This window comes from Anabrus simplex, chromosome 2, assembly GCF_040414725.1.
Source record: "Anabrus simplex isolate iqAnaSimp1 chromosome 2, ASM4041472v1, whole genome shotgun sequence".
Lineage (NCBI taxonomy): Eukaryota > Metazoa > Arthropoda > Insecta > Orthoptera > Tettigoniidae > Anabrus > Anabrus simplex.
Window position 1 is genome coordinate 128,747,066 of NC_090266.1, and position 21,097 is coordinate 128,768,162.

The 21,097-nt window shown below is 39.7% G+C and overlaps 1 protein-coding gene across 1 annotated transcript in view; it reads right to left on the minus strand.

Annotated features, from left to right (window-relative positions):
- LOC136863926 (cytoplasmic aconitate hydratase) overlaps positions 1 to 21,097 on the minus strand; it is a 781,251-nt gene that overhangs the window by 95,274 nt on the left and 664,880 nt on the right. Inside the window, exon 15 of the mRNA XM_067140355.2 lies at positions 6,643 to 6,790. Coding sequence (XP_066996456.1) covers positions 6,643 to 6,790 — 148 coding nt within the window. The remainder of the gene's footprint in view (positions 1 to 6,642; positions 6,791 to 21,097) is intronic.

Sequence of the window (21,097 nt, forward strand, 5' to 3'; positions counted from 1 at the left end):
TTCCAATTGTGGATTGGATTGGTCAAGCATGAATAGGGGTTTCACAAAATGTATTGACTAGAATTTATCACTGCGTGAGTTGGGGTTTCATCAGCAGATATGGTCGGCTGAGTCATAAGAAATTTTAACAATACCGGAACCTTGGTTAAAGTCGTTCATGTTAGGGTTTGAAACAGTTTGAATATTCCTTTAGAAAGAAGCATGGTTATGTTTTAAGGTTGAAGCGTGTAAGTAGGATACATATTGTTGATTTCAATCATTGTTTATCGGAATAAAAATATTCCGTCATTCTTGTGGATAAACTTCCCATTGGTGCATATTCAATCTGGGAGGAATATGAGTTGTCTGTAACTGGATAAGAAAAAAAACGGGGAATTAGAATTATGAATGTGGAACCCAATATGGTAATAAAGTAGAGTGAGTGTTTATCGTATGAACTTACTTGTCTTGTCGACGTTAGCTGGGATCCATTTTTCCGGTTGTGTCTAAACGGCTAAGCTTGCTTCTAGTGTAGTATCGATGCTGAAGCGGAGGGGTGAAGCCTGGTGGGGAAGGGGGAGTGATATTCAAATTGTGCGTCTGTATTATTGCTTGAGAGGCGTTACTTGAATTGGATTGGGCGGGCCTGGCATTAGGCGTGGCTATTGGAGCGCATGCGTTCTGTGATTTAAACATACTGGGAACTTTATTCTGATTTACGGTCTGGATTAACCTCGGAGTTGTTTCGTATAACGGATTTTTGTTATCGATGGCATCGTTAAGATTATTATTTTTGTTATAAGATTGGTCCAAATAAATGTACAAGTTTTCTGTTTCGTTCAATAATTTCCCTTTGCTTAGGTTTTTAATGACCGTCAAATCATTTTCTATAGAGGTGAACTTATGGCCTGTTTCAGTCATATGTCGGCTCATGGCCGAATACTTATTATGCTTGGAAGCATTGTAAAGTTCCATATATCTTGTGTAAAAGCTCCTCCCGGTTTGTCCAACTGGTGTGTTTCATTCATGTAGAATTTAATCACTAAAAAAAATATATATATATATATTTGTATTGAAAAGGTGGACACAATAATTTTAATCTTGAAAGAGTTTACTTATTGTATCTTCAATACGGAACAAAATGAGATTAGTTACTTGTTACTTGTAAAATGTTCAGCTGCGGCGCGATTTCTCTCAGTTTAATGCACCTGTTCTGTCTAATGATCGCATTCACACTGTTGACCTTTGCACGGGTCCTGGACGTTGCGGGCCTGTCTTCGCGATGGTTGTCCGTGATATCCATGCGTCCGGCTTCGAATTGCTGACACCATTTTACGATACCTTGCCGGAAAATGTCCCGCTCCCCATACACAGCACTAATTTCACGATGAATGTCCATGCAATTCTTCCTTTTGGCCCACAGGAATCGGATTGTCGCACGCACCTCATATTTGGAGTGAATGTCCAGTTGACGCGCCATTGCATTTGGCCGCTATTCACACAATACTAGACGAGACACCACAGCAACCTGCCTAACAGACATGTGGCCAGTGTCTGTCTCTTCCTCCGCTGTGCCCACGTTTGCGACACACAGCGCGCTGCAGCGGCGCGTTAGTGCAACTAACCTTTTGATCCACCTACGTATATCCCAACCCATTGTCTTCAGTATATTCCCCGAAACCTTATCAATTCCAGCTGCTTTTTTAGTTTTCAAATTTTGTATCTTACTGTAAATGTCATTGTTGTCATAGGTAAATTTTAATACTTCTTTAGTGTTAGTCACCTCCTCTATCTTGACATTATCCTTGTAACCAACAATCTTTACATAATGCTGACCGAATACTTCTGCCTTTTGAAGATCCTCGCATACATACTCCCCTTGTTCATAAACGATTCCTGGAATATCCTTCTTGGAACCTGTTTCTGCCTTAAAGTACCTATATATACTCTTCCATTTTTCACTAAAATTTGTATGACTGCCAATTATGCTTGCCATTATGTTATCCTTAGCTGACTTCTTTGCTACATTCAAATTCCTAGTAAGTTCCTTCAATTTCTCCTCACTTTCACAGCCATTTCTAACTATTTCTTTCCAACCTGCACCTCCTTCTTAGTGTCTTTACTTCTCTGTTATAACATAATGGATCTTTACCATTCCTTACCACCTTTAAAGCTATAAACCTGTTTCCACATTCCTCAACAATTGCTTTATACACATCCCAGTGTGTGTTTACATTTTTATTTACCATTTTCCACCGGTCGTAGTTACTTTTTAAAAAATCCCTCATGCCGGTTTATCAGCCATATGGTACTGCCTAATAGTCCTAATTTTAATATCTTCCTTTCTTTCACATTTATTTTTAACTACCACGAAAACAGCTTTGTGATCACTAATACCATCTATTAATTCGGCTTCTCTATAAAGCTCATATGGTTTTACCAGCACCACATCCAGAATATTCTTCCCTCTAGTTGGTTCCATCACTTTCTGAATCACTTTCGACCCAACATAGGGTCATCCCCAGTAAAATACATACAACTAAAAATCATTATACACACAATATGAAGTGCTTGCTAAAAAGATTTTCCTTAAAAAACATGAATATTCAAACATATAGTGAAGGTCGTTAAAACAGTTTTTGTGCTGGAGGTCTTTTTGGTGTAATATTCTCATTGTCTCCGATGCAGTTCAAATGTATCTGTACACTGTTTGCTCTCTAGTGTTACATGGCCCGCTCGTACTTTGCGTTTTCTGACTGCGGAGTTCAGCACTTCTCGAACAGAACATCAGGGAAGGTACGAGAGATAGAAAAAATATGGTAGAGTGACTGAGTAAAGGATAAAGAAAGGGAAAAGAAAAATACTTGGAAAGAATGGAAAACACAAAAGACTGAAGAGAGTACAGTGAGATACATAGAAGCAAAAAAATAGTTTTCAAAGAAAGTAGTAGCCAAAGAAAAGTTTGGAAATATTCACCCAGGAAGTAAAGGCAGATTTGAACTGTGGGAAAAAGTTATTATTTGGAATTATAAGAAACAGTAGGAATGAAACAGTGAACACAGGGTTTGTGAAGAATAAAGGAGTAATACTATCAAAACCAAAAAGATATAATGAACAGAGAGAAAGAATATAATATGCTTACAATATTGTATTTTTTTATTCCACCTTTTCAATACAATTGATTTTATGTTGTTAGAAATTCATAATGCTACAACACTATTTTATAGGGACATGTTTCGTTTGATTTCAAGCATCCTCAGCCTATGTAATCATCTCAAGGTTGAAACCCGTCATTGTTAATTTGCTTTGACAAATTTCCGCTTAATTATAATTCTAAAATTAAGTAGTAAAATACATAAACATAGGAATTTGTGAACACATTGAAAGCTTAACAATATGAATGACTATACTAAAATTGGAATATCCGTTAATTCTAAAAACATTGACGTCCAAAACACAGTAATATCTTCATAATGTTGAAAATTTGGCTAATTTTTTTTCTCTCTCTGAAGTTCTAGTTTATTAAAAACAATTGTAAATTGACTTCTTATGTTAAAATTTGAGTCGTAATTTTTTTATAACTTATTGGCGTCTGAAGATTAAAATCTTGGATACGTTGGAATTCTGCTTCTGGTTGTAGCATTATGAATTTCTAACAATATAAAATCAATTGTATTGAAAAGGTGGAATTAAAAAAAAAAAAAAAAATTGTAAGCATATTATAGCAAATTTCAAAACGGGTCTAAACATGAGATTAGTTACATGTAAAGAGAAAGAATATTTCAGTGAACTGCTGAACGTGAGAAACCATGTGCAGAAGGTGTCCGGCCAGTAGTAGCAGAAGGAATCAGACATTGCAATGAGAGAAGTAGATGGGGCAGTTAACCCATATGCACCCACCTGCTCTTTGCTCTGACATTGCTAGGAATCCACCAACTTTTCCGTATGCAACCTGGGTGTTGCAAGCTTTCGGTTAAAACAGTATAGTGGGTGATCGACTGTGCGTATTATCACGGGACCTGTTTTATATTATTGAGAAATTCCACACCAATGCTCATGACACAAAAACAGATTACAGAAATATAACACATGAAAAATCCCTTTGAAATGTTAAATTTTTTATTAACTTATCTCACTTCGGATGTTCTTTAGTGTGTGTTATGGCCTTAATTATACGACATGAGCCTAACATTTGCCTGATTTGGAAATAAGGATCTAATGGGAAACAAATCACGAGTAAGCGAATGATGAGATTCTAACCTATATCCCAAATACGAACTTACAGCCGTTATGTCTCACTAAGATTCAGTCTGAGGATCAGTGGTAAAGTGTTTACATCCAGGTACCAAGATCGTAGGTTCAAATCCGGCAGTCGCAATCGGATCTTGAGGGGCAAGAGAAAGTTCATACGGCATTCCATGTTGTACGATATTACTACGCAAAAGATCTCTGGTGATATATTTCGTGTACATTCATCCACAGGATAACAAATAACTTCTTCCTCACTAACACTGCTGAAATCAGAGCCTAAAACATCAAATATGCTTTGAATTTCGCTATTACTGAGCATTTCGCACGAGCAAGCAACTTCCTTCTCAGCCATTTTGTAAACAACAGAATACAGATTTCTCGATCAATATTTTAATCAATTCTCTTTGCCAAAGAAGAATACCAGAGCACTCTGGTGACACTTTGAGACACCAAGAACAGATTTCAATTACAAATGTTTCCGGAAAAAGCCAACAGATGTCACAAATGTCTCCAATATGCGACCTTGCATCCCGGCGTACCAATCCGCTTGTGGAGTCCTGGCCCAGCCGCTCGAGCGTGTACCACTCCGCTTACAGGTGCATAGGGGTTAAAAATATGAAGATGAGAAAAGCTGTGGGAATAGATGAAGTAGCCATAGAAAAGTTCAAGGCTGTAGAACCAGCAGGACTCCAGTGGACTAATAGAATACTCAAGTGTGTATGGAGAGAAAAATTGCCTGAGGATTGGGAAAAGAGGGTTACAACACCTATTCAAGAAAGGAGATAAGGTGTGTGGTGACTACCGAGGAACCACGATCATCTCCCATGATGCCAAGATAATGGAAAGGATACTGAATAGAAGGATTAGAGAATAGGAGGAAAGTCTGTTACAAGAGGAACAATTTGGGCCGAGGAATCACAATCATCTCCCATGTCACCAGGATAATGGAAAGGATATTGAATAGAAGGATTAGAGAATAGGAGGAAAGTCTGTTACAAGAGGAACAATTTGGATCCAAAGTGGAGGGTCAACAGTGAAACCCATATTCATTCTGAGACAGATCGTGGAAGAGAGCTGGAAATATGGGAAGAGTATAGTAATGACTTGCATAGACTTGGAAAAGGCATACGAGGGCAACCCCATAACAAATGTTTGGGAAAGCCTGATACACAGGGGCATTGGCAGGGAGCTAATAACAATGATATAACTGTTGCAGCTGTGTGAAGACAACAGTGGGTAGATAAGAATGGTTTGGAACTGACAATGGACAGGGGAGTCAACTATCACCGTTGCTGTACATACCGGTGATGGATGACATCGTATAGGTAGCAAGGGAAGATTATAGAAGGGAAAGAATTAACGTAATGTTGTTTGCAGATGATGACGTGATCTATGGAGAACATGAGGAGGAGATACAACAACAGCTGAATGTACCGAGTAGAAGAATTGAACAATGGGGACCGATGATCAACGTGGAGAAGAGCAAGACAATGGTGATGAATACAGGAAGTAAAAAAGGAAATGAACTATCAAAATTGGAGACAAGGAACTGGAAATAGTAGAACACTTCCAATACTCGGGAAGAAAACTGGCAGAAAATGGAAGAATGGATATGGAAATTAGTAGGATACAGCTGGGGAATGGGTTCTTACAACTGGGGAATGGATTCTACCACCAGGTACAGAGATTAATACGGAATAAAGATGTAACAATGATGGCTAAGTAAGTAATGTACAAGGGATATTACTTACCTATAACGAAATATGCAGCAGAAACCTGGAAAATGCCTGTAGGCAGCTGAAATAAAACTCCTGAGGAGTATGGTACAGAAGACAAGGAAGGATAGTGAGAAATGAAGACATACAAAAGGAGCTAAATATGCAAAAACTAAGTGATGAACTGGAAGAGAACAGACTTGAGATGGTGTGGACATGTCAGGCAGACAAAAGAAGGAGGACTGCCAAGACATGCATTGGAAAGACCGATGTCAGGGAAGAGAGGACGGGGAAGACCAAGATTACAATGGATGGACTCTGTGATGAACAGCATAGGACAACGGAACCTGGACTAGAACACAGTGTTTGATGAGGAATGTTGGAAAGACAGGACGAAGTGGAGAGGAACCATATTCGCCCCCACCCAGTGTCAGCCAGAAAAGAGGAAAATGATGATTATTATGAAGAATTATATGAATTTTAGAAAATTCTTTCCAGCTGACACTGACTGGCACTTTTCATTTTGGATTTGGCAACCATAATTACATGAAGTTATTTCATCCCTTCCAGTATCTCCAGGTCTACGAGAAACTACAAGGAAATTTGCCAAGGCTAACTGATCTGTCAATTAGTAATATATAAGCTCACTTTAGTAAAAACATTTTCTGAAAAAAAATTCCACATATGCTTTACTTACGGTCTCTCCAGATGGGATGTGAACAGTTTTAGGAGCAGCATGACCAATAAATTTATTCAGAAGACGGATATTGGCAAATGTCCCACGTGCCATCACTGCATCATTTCCACGCCGGGAACCATAAGAGTTGAACTCTCTGGGAGTTAAGCTGAAATTGAAGAATGCAATATTACTTCAAACTAAAGCAGCAGCAACAGCACAGTTTCTGATAGTAATTCAAAACTTCTCATATGAATGACATCATTCAACCTGACATTTTTTAAGCTAATAACAATAAAAATGCAAAGGAAGGATATTTCCCCTAGGGCTCACTACTTTGGAGCATGACATAATGGAACCCAGCTGCATTGATATTCCTTCCATTTACTTGTGACAGGCCCCTCTCTTAAGTTTCCTTTCCAACCTCCATTGGTCAATTCTTGTTCTCTTCTAATGGCAACAGGTGTGCAAGGCCTGGGGAGTCCCATTTTCCTTCCTCTCATGTCTTCTTTTTTTATGAAGCAGATCTACAGGTGTCCATTTCTTTAAATTGTCTAAGCTCCTAACTTCTATGAGCTCAAACGTAAGATGTCATTTTAAATCCCTGCCTGCAATTTTTATCTCTGCAGTACTGTGTAGTAAAATATTCTATCAATACATGCCACTCGAGAGTAGTTTTCACTACATTTTTCACAAATCGAATGAGTATTTTTTTATATTACTGTACATTTTAAAAAATCTATTCCAAATTTTAGAAGCTCCAAGGGAAGTACAATAATACAAGATTCTTAAATTAGATCTGGTTTGCCACTCCTATATAGAAACACTTTAGTAGGACAGAGACATGCAAGTTACCTTGGACCTCATATTTATAATACCTCCCAGATTACAAATGTCAGAAACAAAAATAGAGTAAAACGTTTTTGAATACCTGGCTCCTAAAGACAAACAGTTAATAGGAGAGCTAGTTTAATGCATTTCAAATACAGGGGAACCAACACATTTCAGCGTAGCGCACAGTACCTTCTTGCGCATTGATGTTAGTTTATTCAGCTGTCCGCTCGTTGCCCTGTTTCGGTGTACCAAATCCCTTCCTCTGGGGCTAGGCATTTTGGATGATCTAGTCCGAGATTTGTTTCTTGAATAAAGACTATACTCACTGCGAACTGACTAATTAGCTGGTGCAGCTTAGTAAGATGTCTGTGATAACCGTTACAATTCCCCTGTAACGGTGCAATAGTGTGCACCTTTTTTTTTTTAACGAGTTTTAAATTATAAGCAGCGAGACGTTTTAAACCCTAAACATCAACATACAGGTTTAGGTGCAAGTAAACCTGCTGCCGCTGATGATGGAGGACATGATTCCCCTTTCACAGGAGGAGCGCCTGGTAAGGGTATCCCCATTCCCCCCCCCCCCGTTCTTTTCTTCTTTAGATGGGCTGGGAGTTGAATTCCCAGCCCCGGTCGACGATGCCGCCTGTGCCAGCTTGGGCACAGCATTCACCGACCTCTTGGGGGAAGGATTCCCCGCCGACACATACTTCTTTGTGGTGGAAGGCTGGGTGGTCGCCAACATCTCGAGCCTTTTACTCTTCGTGGTTTTGCTCGCACAAGCAACAACTGCCTTGGGCGCAGCAATCTTCACAGGTGTTGTTGAAGTTAACGACGAACCTGATAGACACTGTGCTATTGTGCTGAAGTCTAGTATCTTAGCAGGTGCATTCATAGAACTGCATTTATGGTGCACTTCCTTGTAGGAAAGACCATCCAGGGTCTTGATCTCCTGGATCATCTTCTCACTAAGATATACTGGATTGTTCCTATCTTAAGGATAATGAAGACCAGGGCAGTTAGAGCACTTCTCCTCCACATGTACCACACAGACGGATTCAAACAATGTGATACAATGTGTCTGAATATTTGGCATTGATAGCACCACACTGGAGGCGCGATGTACGGCCTTACATTGCAATGATAGGGTGTAACCTCGACTTTCTCTGGCAACCAGTGGCGAAGCTATTAGATGATTAATGGTTAGGCACGAAATCTTACCTTAAAAGTTTCTTATAGAGTAGTTCCAATCATTGAGTTTTCTTGGTTGCAAAATGGTCAATCACAAGATCCTTCAATAACTGATCACTCCTCAAGTTCTTCAAAAGCTTTTTTCTCAACAGAAATGGTACGAAGACTGCTGAGTCTTTTATTGTTCATATATTTTACGCAAGTATGTGGTTTTTTTTTAAATTTATCTTTTTAATACAAGTTGCTTTACGTCGCACCGACACACACAAGTCTTATAGTGACAATGGGACAGGAAAGGGCTAGGAGTGGGAAAGAAATGGCTGAGGCCTTAATTGAGGTACAGCTCCAGCCAGCACTTGCCTTGTGTGAAAATCTTCAGGGCTGTCGACAATGGGGTTCAAATCCACTATCTCCCGAATACTGGATACTGGCTGGACAAGCGACTGCAGCTATCGAGCTCGGTAATTTATCTTCTTCAGAGTACTTATACTCTTTCAGAGGAAGTAGTCATCACAGAAAATACTAATATAAAGCAAATCAGTTTTGACACGCCGGTCAGGTCAGGAATATCCTGCTACCGTATGTGACAGTAGACGGTACAACCTGCAACTGTCTGCCGAGGGTCAGGCGGCCATTACTAAACCTGAGAACCAGAAGGGGGGCCATCGGCTACAGGCAGAGCAGTTCCCATTTTGGAGGCCAGATGAAGCCTTTGTGTAGGAAATGGCGCACAAATTCATCAGAAGTCGGCAGTCAATGGCTACTAAGGCGGAAGAAGAAGGAACCTTGTAAAATCCTCAACAGCGGAGTAGGTGGAGGAACTGCGAACCACAAACTGCTGCCTTACAGATAGGGAGTGGACCCCAAAGGCTAAGGGAAGATACCCTGACAGAAAATGGGCTAGCATGACAGCTAAGAGGGCAGCCCTCTCATCATGCTAGCTTCCGTAGGGCTAATAACCCACGTGGAGCGAAATTGACTATTCAGAGAAACATGAGAGTAGCCAGACGGATAACAAGGGAACAACCTGGCGCGGAAAGGTACATGAGAATTGGTACTTCGAATGTGACCTTGCTGTCGGGGAAGGAGGTAGAAATAGTCGAAGAAATGGAAAAGTACAAGCTTGCCATACTTGGAGTCAGCGAAATCAAGAGAAAAGGTAATGGCCAAATAAATTTGGATAAGGGACATGTAATGAGAAACTCAGGAGTCAGCAGGAATGAATGGGAAAAAGGAGGAGTGGCCATCATTATGTCCGAAGCAGTGGAAAACAAAGTGACAAGATGGGAACCTATTAACTCCAGGCTTATCACAGTGGATGTGGAACTAGAAGAAAGTATTACACTAGTGCAGATCTATGCCCCCACTGAAGATATGCAAGTAGTAGATAAAGAGCAATTTTATATTCAAATGCCAAAAGCTATAGACAAAGCCAGGGAAAGAAGTAGACATGTTATTGTGATGGGGGACTGGAATGCTAGGATTGGAAATAGGTTACATCGAGGACATGGATGTATGGGCCAACATGGAGCAGAATGAACCATCAATAGCAATGGTGAAACAATGCTGGAATTCTGTATTGATAATGAGCTAAGGATTGGCAACACCTTTTCCCCCCCATAAAAGTACCCATAAAATAACTTTCGAGGCAGTAGGCCGAGGAGCAAAGAGTTGCACTGACTACTTTTGTTACACTAAGAACATGGCTTACGCAGCATTAGATGTAAGGGTCTTCCGCAGTGCAGAAATGAGTACAGAACAACGGCTTCTGGTTATGAAAACAAGGTTCAAGGCTACACCCACACCCTCTCATCTTTGATTTGAGAAAATAAGATTTTCTGCATTTAGAGAGGAAGAGGTAAGGCAGAATTATGTTCAGAAGTTGGGGGAAAAACTTCAGCAAACAGAAAGAGAAGAACCTGAGAGAGATTGGAACTGGAATTGGAGGGAATTTAAGATGAATATTATCAAAGTTGCAGAAGAGGTATGTGGGAAAACTACAGTAAACACACGAAGGAAACAAAGTGGTGGACTGAGGAAGTCAAGGAAGATGTAAGGAGGAAAAAGGTAGCTTGGAAGGAGTACATGAGAACAAGAAGGGTAGAGGACTGGAGGAATTATGTTGAAGCACGTAATGAAGCAATGTGGCAAGTACAAGAGGCAAAAGAAAGGAAATGACAGGAATTTGGTGAAGAAATGGAATCAGAATAAGAAATAATCAGAAGAAGTTTTGAAAGATACTAAGATCCCTCCAAGGCAAAACTGGAAAGAGAATCAGAAACATTAAAGACAGGAACCAGAAGAACCAAACGAGGCCATGGGACATCCTTGATAGATGGAGCACGTACTATGAGGATGTGTTCCGCGCAGACCAGAATTCACAAGACGCCGGTAACGGGGCAGAAGAAGAACTAGGAGAAGGGGAGACAATGATGCAGAGTGAAGTAAGAGAGGCTGTCACTGAAATGAAGGTGGGTACAGCGACTGGTTGGGATGGAATTTCACCGGAATTGATGAAGTATGGAGGAAATGCTGTGGTGAAACGGATGAAAAGGATATGCCAACAAGCATGGAGCATTCAGAAGATTCCAAAGGATTGGGAGAAGAACATTATTGTTTGTATCCATAAGAAGGGCAGCACTCTGGACTGTGCAAACTATCGAGCAATTTATCTTTCCAGTGTGGCCAGAAAAGAGAGGGGGCTGAGACACGAAGTAGAGGAAAAGTCGGAAGAAGAACAGTGTGCTTTCAGGCCAAGTCGACAAACACACGACCATATATACACACTAAGAACCGTTATAGAGAAACGACTTTAGTGTCCATTAAGCGGACCGTTTGTATTGGTATTATAGATTTGCTTATTCGGGACAGGTATTTCGGGTTCCCTATGGGAATCAACATCTATATCATATAAGTGGTATGTTCCGAGCTGTCAGTGGAGAGATGGCGCCGAATGACATCAGTAGACGAATATGTTTGAGTGATGTCTTTAAAAGTAGGAAAGATCAAAATATGAAGTTAAAGCTGAAATTCAAGAGAACAAATTGGGTAAAATATTCGTTTATAGGTAGGGGAGTACCGGGCGAGTTGGCCGTGTGGACTGAGGCGCGCGGCTGTAAGCTTGCATCTGGGAGACAGTGGGTTCGAATCCCTCTGTCAGCAGCCCTGAATATGGTTTTTTGTGGTTTCCCATTTTCACACCAGGCAAATGCTGGGGCTATACCTTAATTAAGGCCATGGCCGCTTCCTTCCAACTCCTAGGCCTTTCCTATCCCATCATCATCATAAGACCTATCTGTATCGACGTGACGTAAAGCCACTAGGGAAAAAAAAAGGAAAAAAAGGTATGGGAGTTAGGGATTGGAATAACTTACCAAGGGAGATGTTCAATAAATTTCCAGTTTCTTTGCGATCATTTAAGAAAAGGCTAGGAAAACAACAGATAGGGAATCTGCCACCTTGGCGACTGCCCTAAATGCAGATCAGTAGTGATTGATTGACAGTCGAGGGAAGGATGTTCTAGCTGCATTTGTCGACCTAAAGGCTGCATTTGACTCGGTCCCCAGGGAACAGCTTTGGGAAGCACTAAGATGAAAAGGTAACCACGACACTCTTATGCCGCATTAGGAGCATGTACAATAGAGTCCAAGGAGTGGTGAGAATAGCTGGTGAATGCTCTAGGGAATTTGAAATGGCGAAGGGAGTAAAGCAGGGTGACAGTTTGAGCCCTATTCTCTTTGTGATCTTCATGAACCAAGTCATTAAGTAGTGTAAAAGAAGAACTAAAAGAATTAAGGTTGGCAACTGGTCTACGCAGACGACATTCTGATTTTGACTTGGAAAGAGGAGGATCTCCAACAAGCTCTTACTGAATGGGCTTATGCCTTCCAGGACCGTGGGATGGAAGTGAATGCGAGCGAAACCAAGGTCATGCAGTTCACCAAAGGAGAAAAAGTACAGCTTCAGATCAAGTGGAACAATGAGGATATTGAGCAAGTAGAACAAATTGAGTATCTGGGCACCATTTTCAGAGAGGATGAAAAATTAGAGGCAAAAATAAACAACAGAATTAGAAAAGCTAATCAAGTTTACTATGGTATAAACAACACAATCATAGGGAAGAAAGAAATTATTAGAAACACAAAAATGCGGGTATATCATGCAGTGTACCTGCCAACCCTTCTGTATGGTGCAGAGAGTTGGACAGTGCATAAAACACTGGAGAGCCATTTGGTTGCCATTGAGATGAGATATTTGCGGAAAGTTGCTGGGAAAACTCGAAGAGACCATATTAGAAACACCACAGTGAGAGATGAGCTTCAGCAGGAGTCACTAATGGATGTCATTGAGAGGAGAGGATTGGGCTGGATTGGTCACCTAGTAAGAATGGAAGATGAATGGAAAGCGAAGCAGGTGTGGCAAGCCAGACCAACAGGAAAAAGAACATGAGGGAGGCCACAGATTGAATGGGAGGAGTACATCTTGGGACTGATCAGGAAGCGAGGGAAGACCCTGGGTAAGGTTCAGAGAATGGCACATGACAAAAGAATAGTAAATGGCTGAAATGTCCCGAAGCTTAATGGCACAAAGGGAGAGGAGGAGGAGGAGGAGGAGGAGGAGGAGGAGGAGGAGGAGGAGGAGGAGGAGGAGAAGTTTTGACACTTCCATATATACTGCTTCAAGGTCATTGAGGACAATATAATGTACACGTTTTTGAGGGGACAAATGATGTTCTATATCGGAATAAATGTTTATAGATTAATTTTCCAATCTTTCCCTATTAAATAAGGGATATATGTTCATAAGATTGTTCAGTTTAATGGCAGGGAAGCTTTGTTTGTAAACTATGAAGTGAGTTTGATCCAACAACTCAACAAACTGGATGCTTTCAAAATTGTCAAACCATATTTCCATTTGCATAATTAAGATGTCAAGAAGTTCTTATGGTATGTTAAAATTTTGAACGTCTGGAATGTCCTGTCACCGAAATTTATCTCACTATTTATTTTTACAACATTTTTCAATGCAAGAGGATACCATGTTTTCTGATCGCATGTCCCAGAGGAAACCAGTGGTTTTCCCAATATCAGTATTGCACAGAATTATGTCAGAAGTGGTTTTATGATGCAGTAGAAAAAGGAGATGGTCTGTATAAATAAAAAATTCTCTATAGAGACAGAGCAAATAAATGAATTGGGCCTTCTCGAGTATGTTACGCAACCCAACAGCAGAGTTGTACGACTCACTGTCCCAACCCTCATCATTCTTTGCAATGTCTTCAAAATCCTGTCTTAGATCATCATAGTGTGAAAATATTGTGTGGACTACTCTGGAATGAAAGCTCCAACGTGTAGTTCATGCTTGCGGAAGTCTTAATCCTTTGGATTCCAGAAGGTGAGCTCTCTTTGAGGATGTACTACAAAATGATGAAACGCTATCATATTATGAATGAAGAGCCTGACTAATTTTTTGTTTTGTAGCGATGGAGAAGAACAAGGTTTAACTTGTGGGCCTAACAGTGTTGAAATATTTCTCTTGGGCAAACTTGTTTAATGCATTGTTGAACACCCCCATGTTTTCCTGCCATTGTGGAGTACCCGTCATATGTTTGACATACGACTTTACCAATTACACCCCACCGTCGCAGAATATCGACAATTCTGATAAACCCAATGCAGTGTTATAAATCGAAACATCATAAAAGCTTATAAATCTTTCTGAGGGATCCTGTTTTGAGCAGAACCAGAATATTACACTGACTTGAGATCTATTTGATACATCTAAGGTCTCATCTGCCTGAATACCAATGAAATCACAAGAATCTAACTCTGCTTTGATCCTCTCCTGAATATGGTCTACAGACTCAATTAATTCATTCCGTATTTCGCTTGATGTGCCTTTAAAGCCCAACGTGGACTGGAGATGATCTTGAATGTACTCTTCCTGTTTTGAAAGAAGATCTAACAAGTCTTGGTAACTGCCCCTGTTGATCGAGTCTTCCCCTTCAAAATGACCTCAAAATCCAATCTCCTGTTTCCCAAGAAAATACACATAATATGAAGAAGTCTCATCACAAAAAGTCAATTGTATTTCACGACTTTGTTATGTTTAATGACCTGAATTCTCGCACCTACAGATAAAGCATGCTCTATCCTCCTGCACCCCAGTAAACTAAATCTCACATTATTCTGAATATGTTTATTTGAATTTTGATGCTTCTCTGCTTTTGTAAGAAACTTTTTTGCAACAGTTACCCCATTTAAATTGTATTCCATTTCACCACCATACAAAACACATGAATAACAAAGAATGTTATTGCTTTCCGAACAGGCTGTCAACCACAAATACCACGTATATCAAGAAAATTGAAATGTTCTAACTACTTTACCGTCAAAACACTTAAAATATTAGGCATATATCTTTTGTTTTTGGCTTCACACTTCTCTTCAAAAGTCCAAGAGGAGAATGGTTTATATTTTAAATATTATTTGGATGTGAGTTTCAACCATATGATGTCAGTCTTGTGTTACACAATTAACAGAAACTCAGAATTTTAACTGGTTGTTTCCATGTCTGAATTGCCACGAATAATGCCAATAATCTGCTTATTGTCTACTAATTCAAAAGAATAGCGTCCGCACTTACACAATCGACAATACCGTACTTCAATGTCCTCTTTGCGCTGGGAGTTTCTACATGCTCAAATAGCAGAAGCATGCCTCAATGGCCCTAGACCTTGCGGAGAGAGGGATGCGGGCAGAAACCTAACTTTCTTCCACCACCCCACTGCCAATCTCCAAGCTGGCGGATCACAAACAAAACAAAAAGTCGTGGGTGAGTCACTGTCAGAACAAGTAGTCCGCTGTTCCAATCTAGAGGGTGATCAGCGAATCACATAGTCTGCTGTCACCATGTAGCACTTAGAAATTATTGTAGTTTTAGCACAATAACAGCAGATAAATTTGTTGCGATATTTATATAATTTAATCGTATTTCTTAGGGAAGACATTGCCTCAAATGACTCAAAGTAGTTTCGCCACTGCTGGCAACACCGACAATTTGGAGACGAAAATGAACGCACCCGTGGCAACGTCTTCACCATTGACTTTGCGCGTAATGTGCTGGACGTGTGCCACACCACAGCGCTTCATGTCTTCCATCAACTCCTCATCAGTGTTCAAAACGAGATCAGGGTGGCAGATAAATCCATGAACTAGATTCAAAGTTTTGTGCTCTTCCACTTTGAAGGCAAAATCCCCACTTCAAGAGCAATGCAAGTCTTGAGCAGCAAACTACCATTGCACATTTTAAGTATTCCAGTTTGCTGTAGACACCTTCAACGTGTCTACTGAACAAAATAGACTTCACCAGCTGTCAGTACTTTATGTCAAAAACTTGGTAATTCCACTTAACAAGACTGGAAGAAACTAAACTAAAACACCTGCTTATGTATGTATGTATGTATGTATGTATGTATGTATGTATGTATGCATGCATGCTACAAAAGTTGTAAAACTGCTTTGGTGATGAAACTGTCCAAATGTACTGTGATGCTGACTGCGGGGGGGACAAAGAATCTGGAAGGTCTGTAAGTGGATATTCAGCTATTCTTTCAGGGGGTGTGATATACTATAGCAACAAACAACCTTGCATTGCTTATTCAACAATAGAGGCAGAATATATGTGTATGGCAGAAGCAACGAGGGAACTTCTATGGCTTAAGGTTATTCTCATTGAAATATCACAAGAGAACATGACTGGTACTCCATGTAAAATTTATCCTGATAATGCTTCATCTATAAAGTTATGTTAAATACTGATGCGAGTGACAGGTCAAAGTATATAAATATTATGTTTCATGTTTGTAAAGTACTTGTTCAAAAAGGAATAGTCTAGTTTAACTATATTCTTTCTTCTGAGAATGTAGCAGATTTGTTCACAAAAGTAATATCAAGAGTGAAACTTCAGAAAATCCTAAAGGATCTTGGGCTATATTAGTTTGTTTGAACTGTATCAAAAAACAGAAGTGGGAGTGTGTTGTCAAGATTGTTTTTATACATTTTTGTGTATTTTTTTTTTACAAGTTTTGAGGTTATGTTATGCTAATTTTTTGTGTCAAAATTGGCATAACGTATTCACTGTTCTTTTTCCTCATAGATTGCATTCCTGTTAATTTTTTTGCTTTGTCTTCTCTATCTTCATGGTGTGTGTACGCCAATGTGAGACAGTAAAATGATTTAATACATAATGTCGTCATCGTAATTATAACTTGCCCAGATATAACCAACAAATATAAATGTATATTCATAGGTTGCTGTTATGCTGTAAATAATCTCCATTAAATGTTGGCAACACCCATTGCTTACTATCTATGAAAATCTGTTCTTTAAAATAATGTTTAATCAAAATAGTTAATGCAGAAGGTGATGTATTGGAAAGGAACAAACAAGTGTCAAATCAGTGTAGGAAGTCCGACTCGGCTGAATGGTGAGCGTACTGGCTTTCAGTTCAGAGGGCCCGGGTTCGATTCCCGGCAGGGTCGCGAATTTTAATCTTAATTGGTTAATTTCGCTGGCATGGGGGCTGGGTGTATGTGTCGTCTTCATCATCATTTCATCCTCATCACGATGCGCAGGTCGCCTACGGGTGTCAAATCAAAAAAGACCTGCATCTGGCGAGCCGAACTTTTCCTCGGACACTCCCAGCACTAAAAGCCATATGCCATTTCATTTTTTTCAGTGTGGGAACAGGGAGCAAGAGAAAGAGGACACAAGAACAAACATGAAAACCCAAAAGGACAACCTCCACATCTTCATACATTGCCGTCTTCGAATAGATAGGCTCAGTAACGGCAACTGGGAATTAGAAGTGGAAGTGGGGGGAGACAAAAAATATACAGACAACAGAAAGTAGCCGGTTTGAGGGATATAGGGGGGTTATACACATCAAAACTGAACAAAAAAGCTGCAAAATGGTAAGTTTTTGATGCTCTTTGAGCGAATTTCGACAGAGAAATAAAGGTTGACAGTTTACTAACTTAAGTGCGGCAATAATAGTTTGAGATTTTGATTCAATACTGTACAATAAAACTTTCACCAAAGAAACAATATTACACATGCATTACAATTAAATAGAAGTACAGCGCGATTATAAAATTAAAAAATAATTTAGTATTTGACTACACTCTAAGAAACTAACAGACAATATCAAAGAGACAGCTAGATTGACGAATGCACGCGTCAAGTAGGTGAGTCATACCTCAGTGTCCACGACCTTGCCAAAAATTATACCCCTGTTACCCTTCCTTTCAGCATTAGCTAAGTCTCCACTACTTGCTGTGGTGCTATACAAATCGGTTAGCCGCGACGAACGACATTTTGTGCGTATCCGATAATTTTGTTAATAATTAAAAATTTGCACGAATTGTTTTTTTAAAATAATTCCTATAATTCCTAGTTTCAGCCGGCTAAAATAGAATGAAAATGTAATGTTTTCTCTATAAAGTGGGAGGGCCAACTGCTCCCCCCCGCCTTGCCCCCCTTAGTCGCAGCTACTGGATAGGCTACTGTGCGCAGTCGACAAGTGATTGGTGACCTCATTTTTTATTTTATTTTTTCACAAGTTGCTTTACGAAGCACCGACACAGATAGGTCTTGCGGCGGCGATGGGACAGGAAAGGCCTAGGATTGGGAAGGAAGCAGCCATGGCCTTATGGTACATTTGCCTGGTGTGAAAACGGGAAACCACAGAAAACCATTTTCAGGTCTGCAGACAGTGGGGTTCAAACCCACTATCTCCCGAATACTGGATACCGGCCACACTTAACCGACTGCAAGTATTGAGCTCGGTACTGGTGACCTCAAGGTTGTGCCTTGCATTCAAGCCAGTGCAGCGGCAGAAAACACCAAAAGTTATACCTTCTGAACAATAGTTAATATGCTACAGTGCGTTCATTTTTGAACCTCATCAAACAATTGCATGCAAGCGCGCTGAGGGGAAGAACACAGGAGTTACCTGCATAACATATTATGGTGGGGCGAGAAACAAGTTCCGAGGCAGACCTAGCATGACAATTCCCACATGCAGACAGACAGAGTCTGCTTGACTGTGCCGAGTGCAGTACAGTGAAATACATTACATCTGTAAAACGTAAGAACGATAAGTTTATTTAGAAAGGTGTGTTTGCATTATGTAAATTAAGTTCAGTAGACTGCAGAAATGCCAACCAAAAAATTTCCGTTTGAATGAAGAGTTTTTATGTACGACACATGAAAAAACAGAGTCAGATAGGGAGGTGTGAAGACAATTTCACAAGATTTCCTGACGTTCCAGAACCAATTAGTGAGACTGAAAGATGTCTTGTTAAAAAAATAAGAACAAGGGGATCACTAAACACTGTAATTCGTAAGCATAAACCAAGAACTTTAACAGAGGAAAAATTGCTGAAATTAGCACGTAATTTAAACAAACAAACAAACAAACAAACAACACCATCATGTGTTGCACAATAAGTAGGTGTTTCAAAAACCTGAGTCCATATGGGTATGAAACTATTACATTTGAAACCTTACACAGGGACACTTGTCCATAAATTACGACCCACTGATAATAGTAAACAAGTCAATTTCTGCAAATGGATTTTACATAGCAAATTGGATTTTGCAAAGCATTGTTGATGGCAGTGCTGATCCGCATTTAATTTTTTTTTCTGATGAGGCATATTTTCACTTTTCACTTTTTTCTCACTCTTTTTTTTACTTTTATGCTCCGGATTTCTTGTTATCTTGTTTTATTTGTTGAGCTTAGGTTTCATTCTTCTTTATATGTTTTCCATGTGTGTTATTTAGGTTAGTTATCCTTGATTTTATAATAGAAAATAGTACATCTCTTTTATATATGTATTAACTTGTAATTTATGTGGTTAAGTGTAAGAGAGGGCCACGAGCCCTAACTTCGCCACTGCTAAAGTCAAATAAATAAATAAATAAATGTTGCTACACAAAACAATAGATACTGGAGCACAGAAAATCCCTGGTTAATTCATGAAGTTCCACTGCATGGTGCTTAAGTTGTAGTATGGTGCGCTATAACAGCACAGCGAATAGTAGGTCCTAAATTTGTTAATGATACGGTAAATTCCTCTGATCTGACAAAGTGGGACTTTTGTTTGTGGGGAAACCAAAAAATAAAGTGTATAGGAATAATCCTTACACAGCAGAAGAACTTAAGGACAATATGACAAATGAAATCAGAAGAATTACGGAAGCAGAACTAATGTGTGTGAATGGAAATTTCATCAAAAGATGTCAGGAATTTATGAATGAAGGACACCACTCTCAACATTACCTGTGACAAGGTTAGTATTCATTATAGTGCATGCTATTATTACCCGAATGTAAGAAATCCCGCACTAGTACTGTGTTTTGGTCCCACCCCGCCTCCTGCGCTTACGTGTGGTCGTCTGACCAGGACCGAAAATTAATGCTATGTAGTTTAGTTCACTTTTATAACATGTATTTACCAAGCTCGATAGCTGCAGTCGCTAAATTGCGGCCAGTATCCAGTATTCGGGAGATAGTGGATTCGAACCCCACTGCCGGCAGCCCTGAAGATGGTTTTCCGTGGTTTCCCATTTTCACACCAGTCAAATGCTGGGGCTGTACCTAATTAAGGCCATGGCCGCTTCCTTCCCACTCCTAGCTCCTTCCTGTCCCATCGTCGCCATAAGACCTGTCTGTGTCGGTGCGATGTAAAGCAACTTACAAAAAAAAAAAAAAAAAAAAATCTGTATTTAACATTAACAGAGCAACAAATATGATGAAATTACTATTTACTTCTTGGTTTTCATAGTAATGAAGAACATTGTAACACTTGTACAATGTAAAGTATATCTCAATACAGTACTGTAAGTGGTATATATAATGTATGTGTATATATAGAAGCGACAGACACCTCATAATCTGCAGGGCTACGAGCTGAGCAGCGGTCACCTCGTAGGCCATGACCCTTCGGGGCTATTGCATCACGGGGTTTGGTTCGGTTTTATATATATAGAAGACAGCATCTTTCAGATGATGTACAACAAGTTCCGATTCATTGAGTAGGCTTGGTCCCAAGAGTGCTAAAAGGAGAAGATAACCTTGTTGCCTTGTTCTGTAACTGTGTTTAATCCTTAAATCCTATATTCTTTCCTAGCACCCAATATTTGATTACTAATAATTTAACCCTCTTAGGACCGGGCCTAAGAAGACCAGCTAGTCAGCATGTGCTATGGCGAAAATGACCCAAGGCATTTGAGGCATATTTTTCACACCTCCCTTCAGAAACGTATAACTTAGTCTGTAATAAAGGTTTCTTCACAATTCTTTTTTCAAAAGCTTGAGAAAACATTTTTTCTTATGACATGTAAATGGAGGTAGTTTGAATAAAATCAATATTTTAAAATAAAAAACTA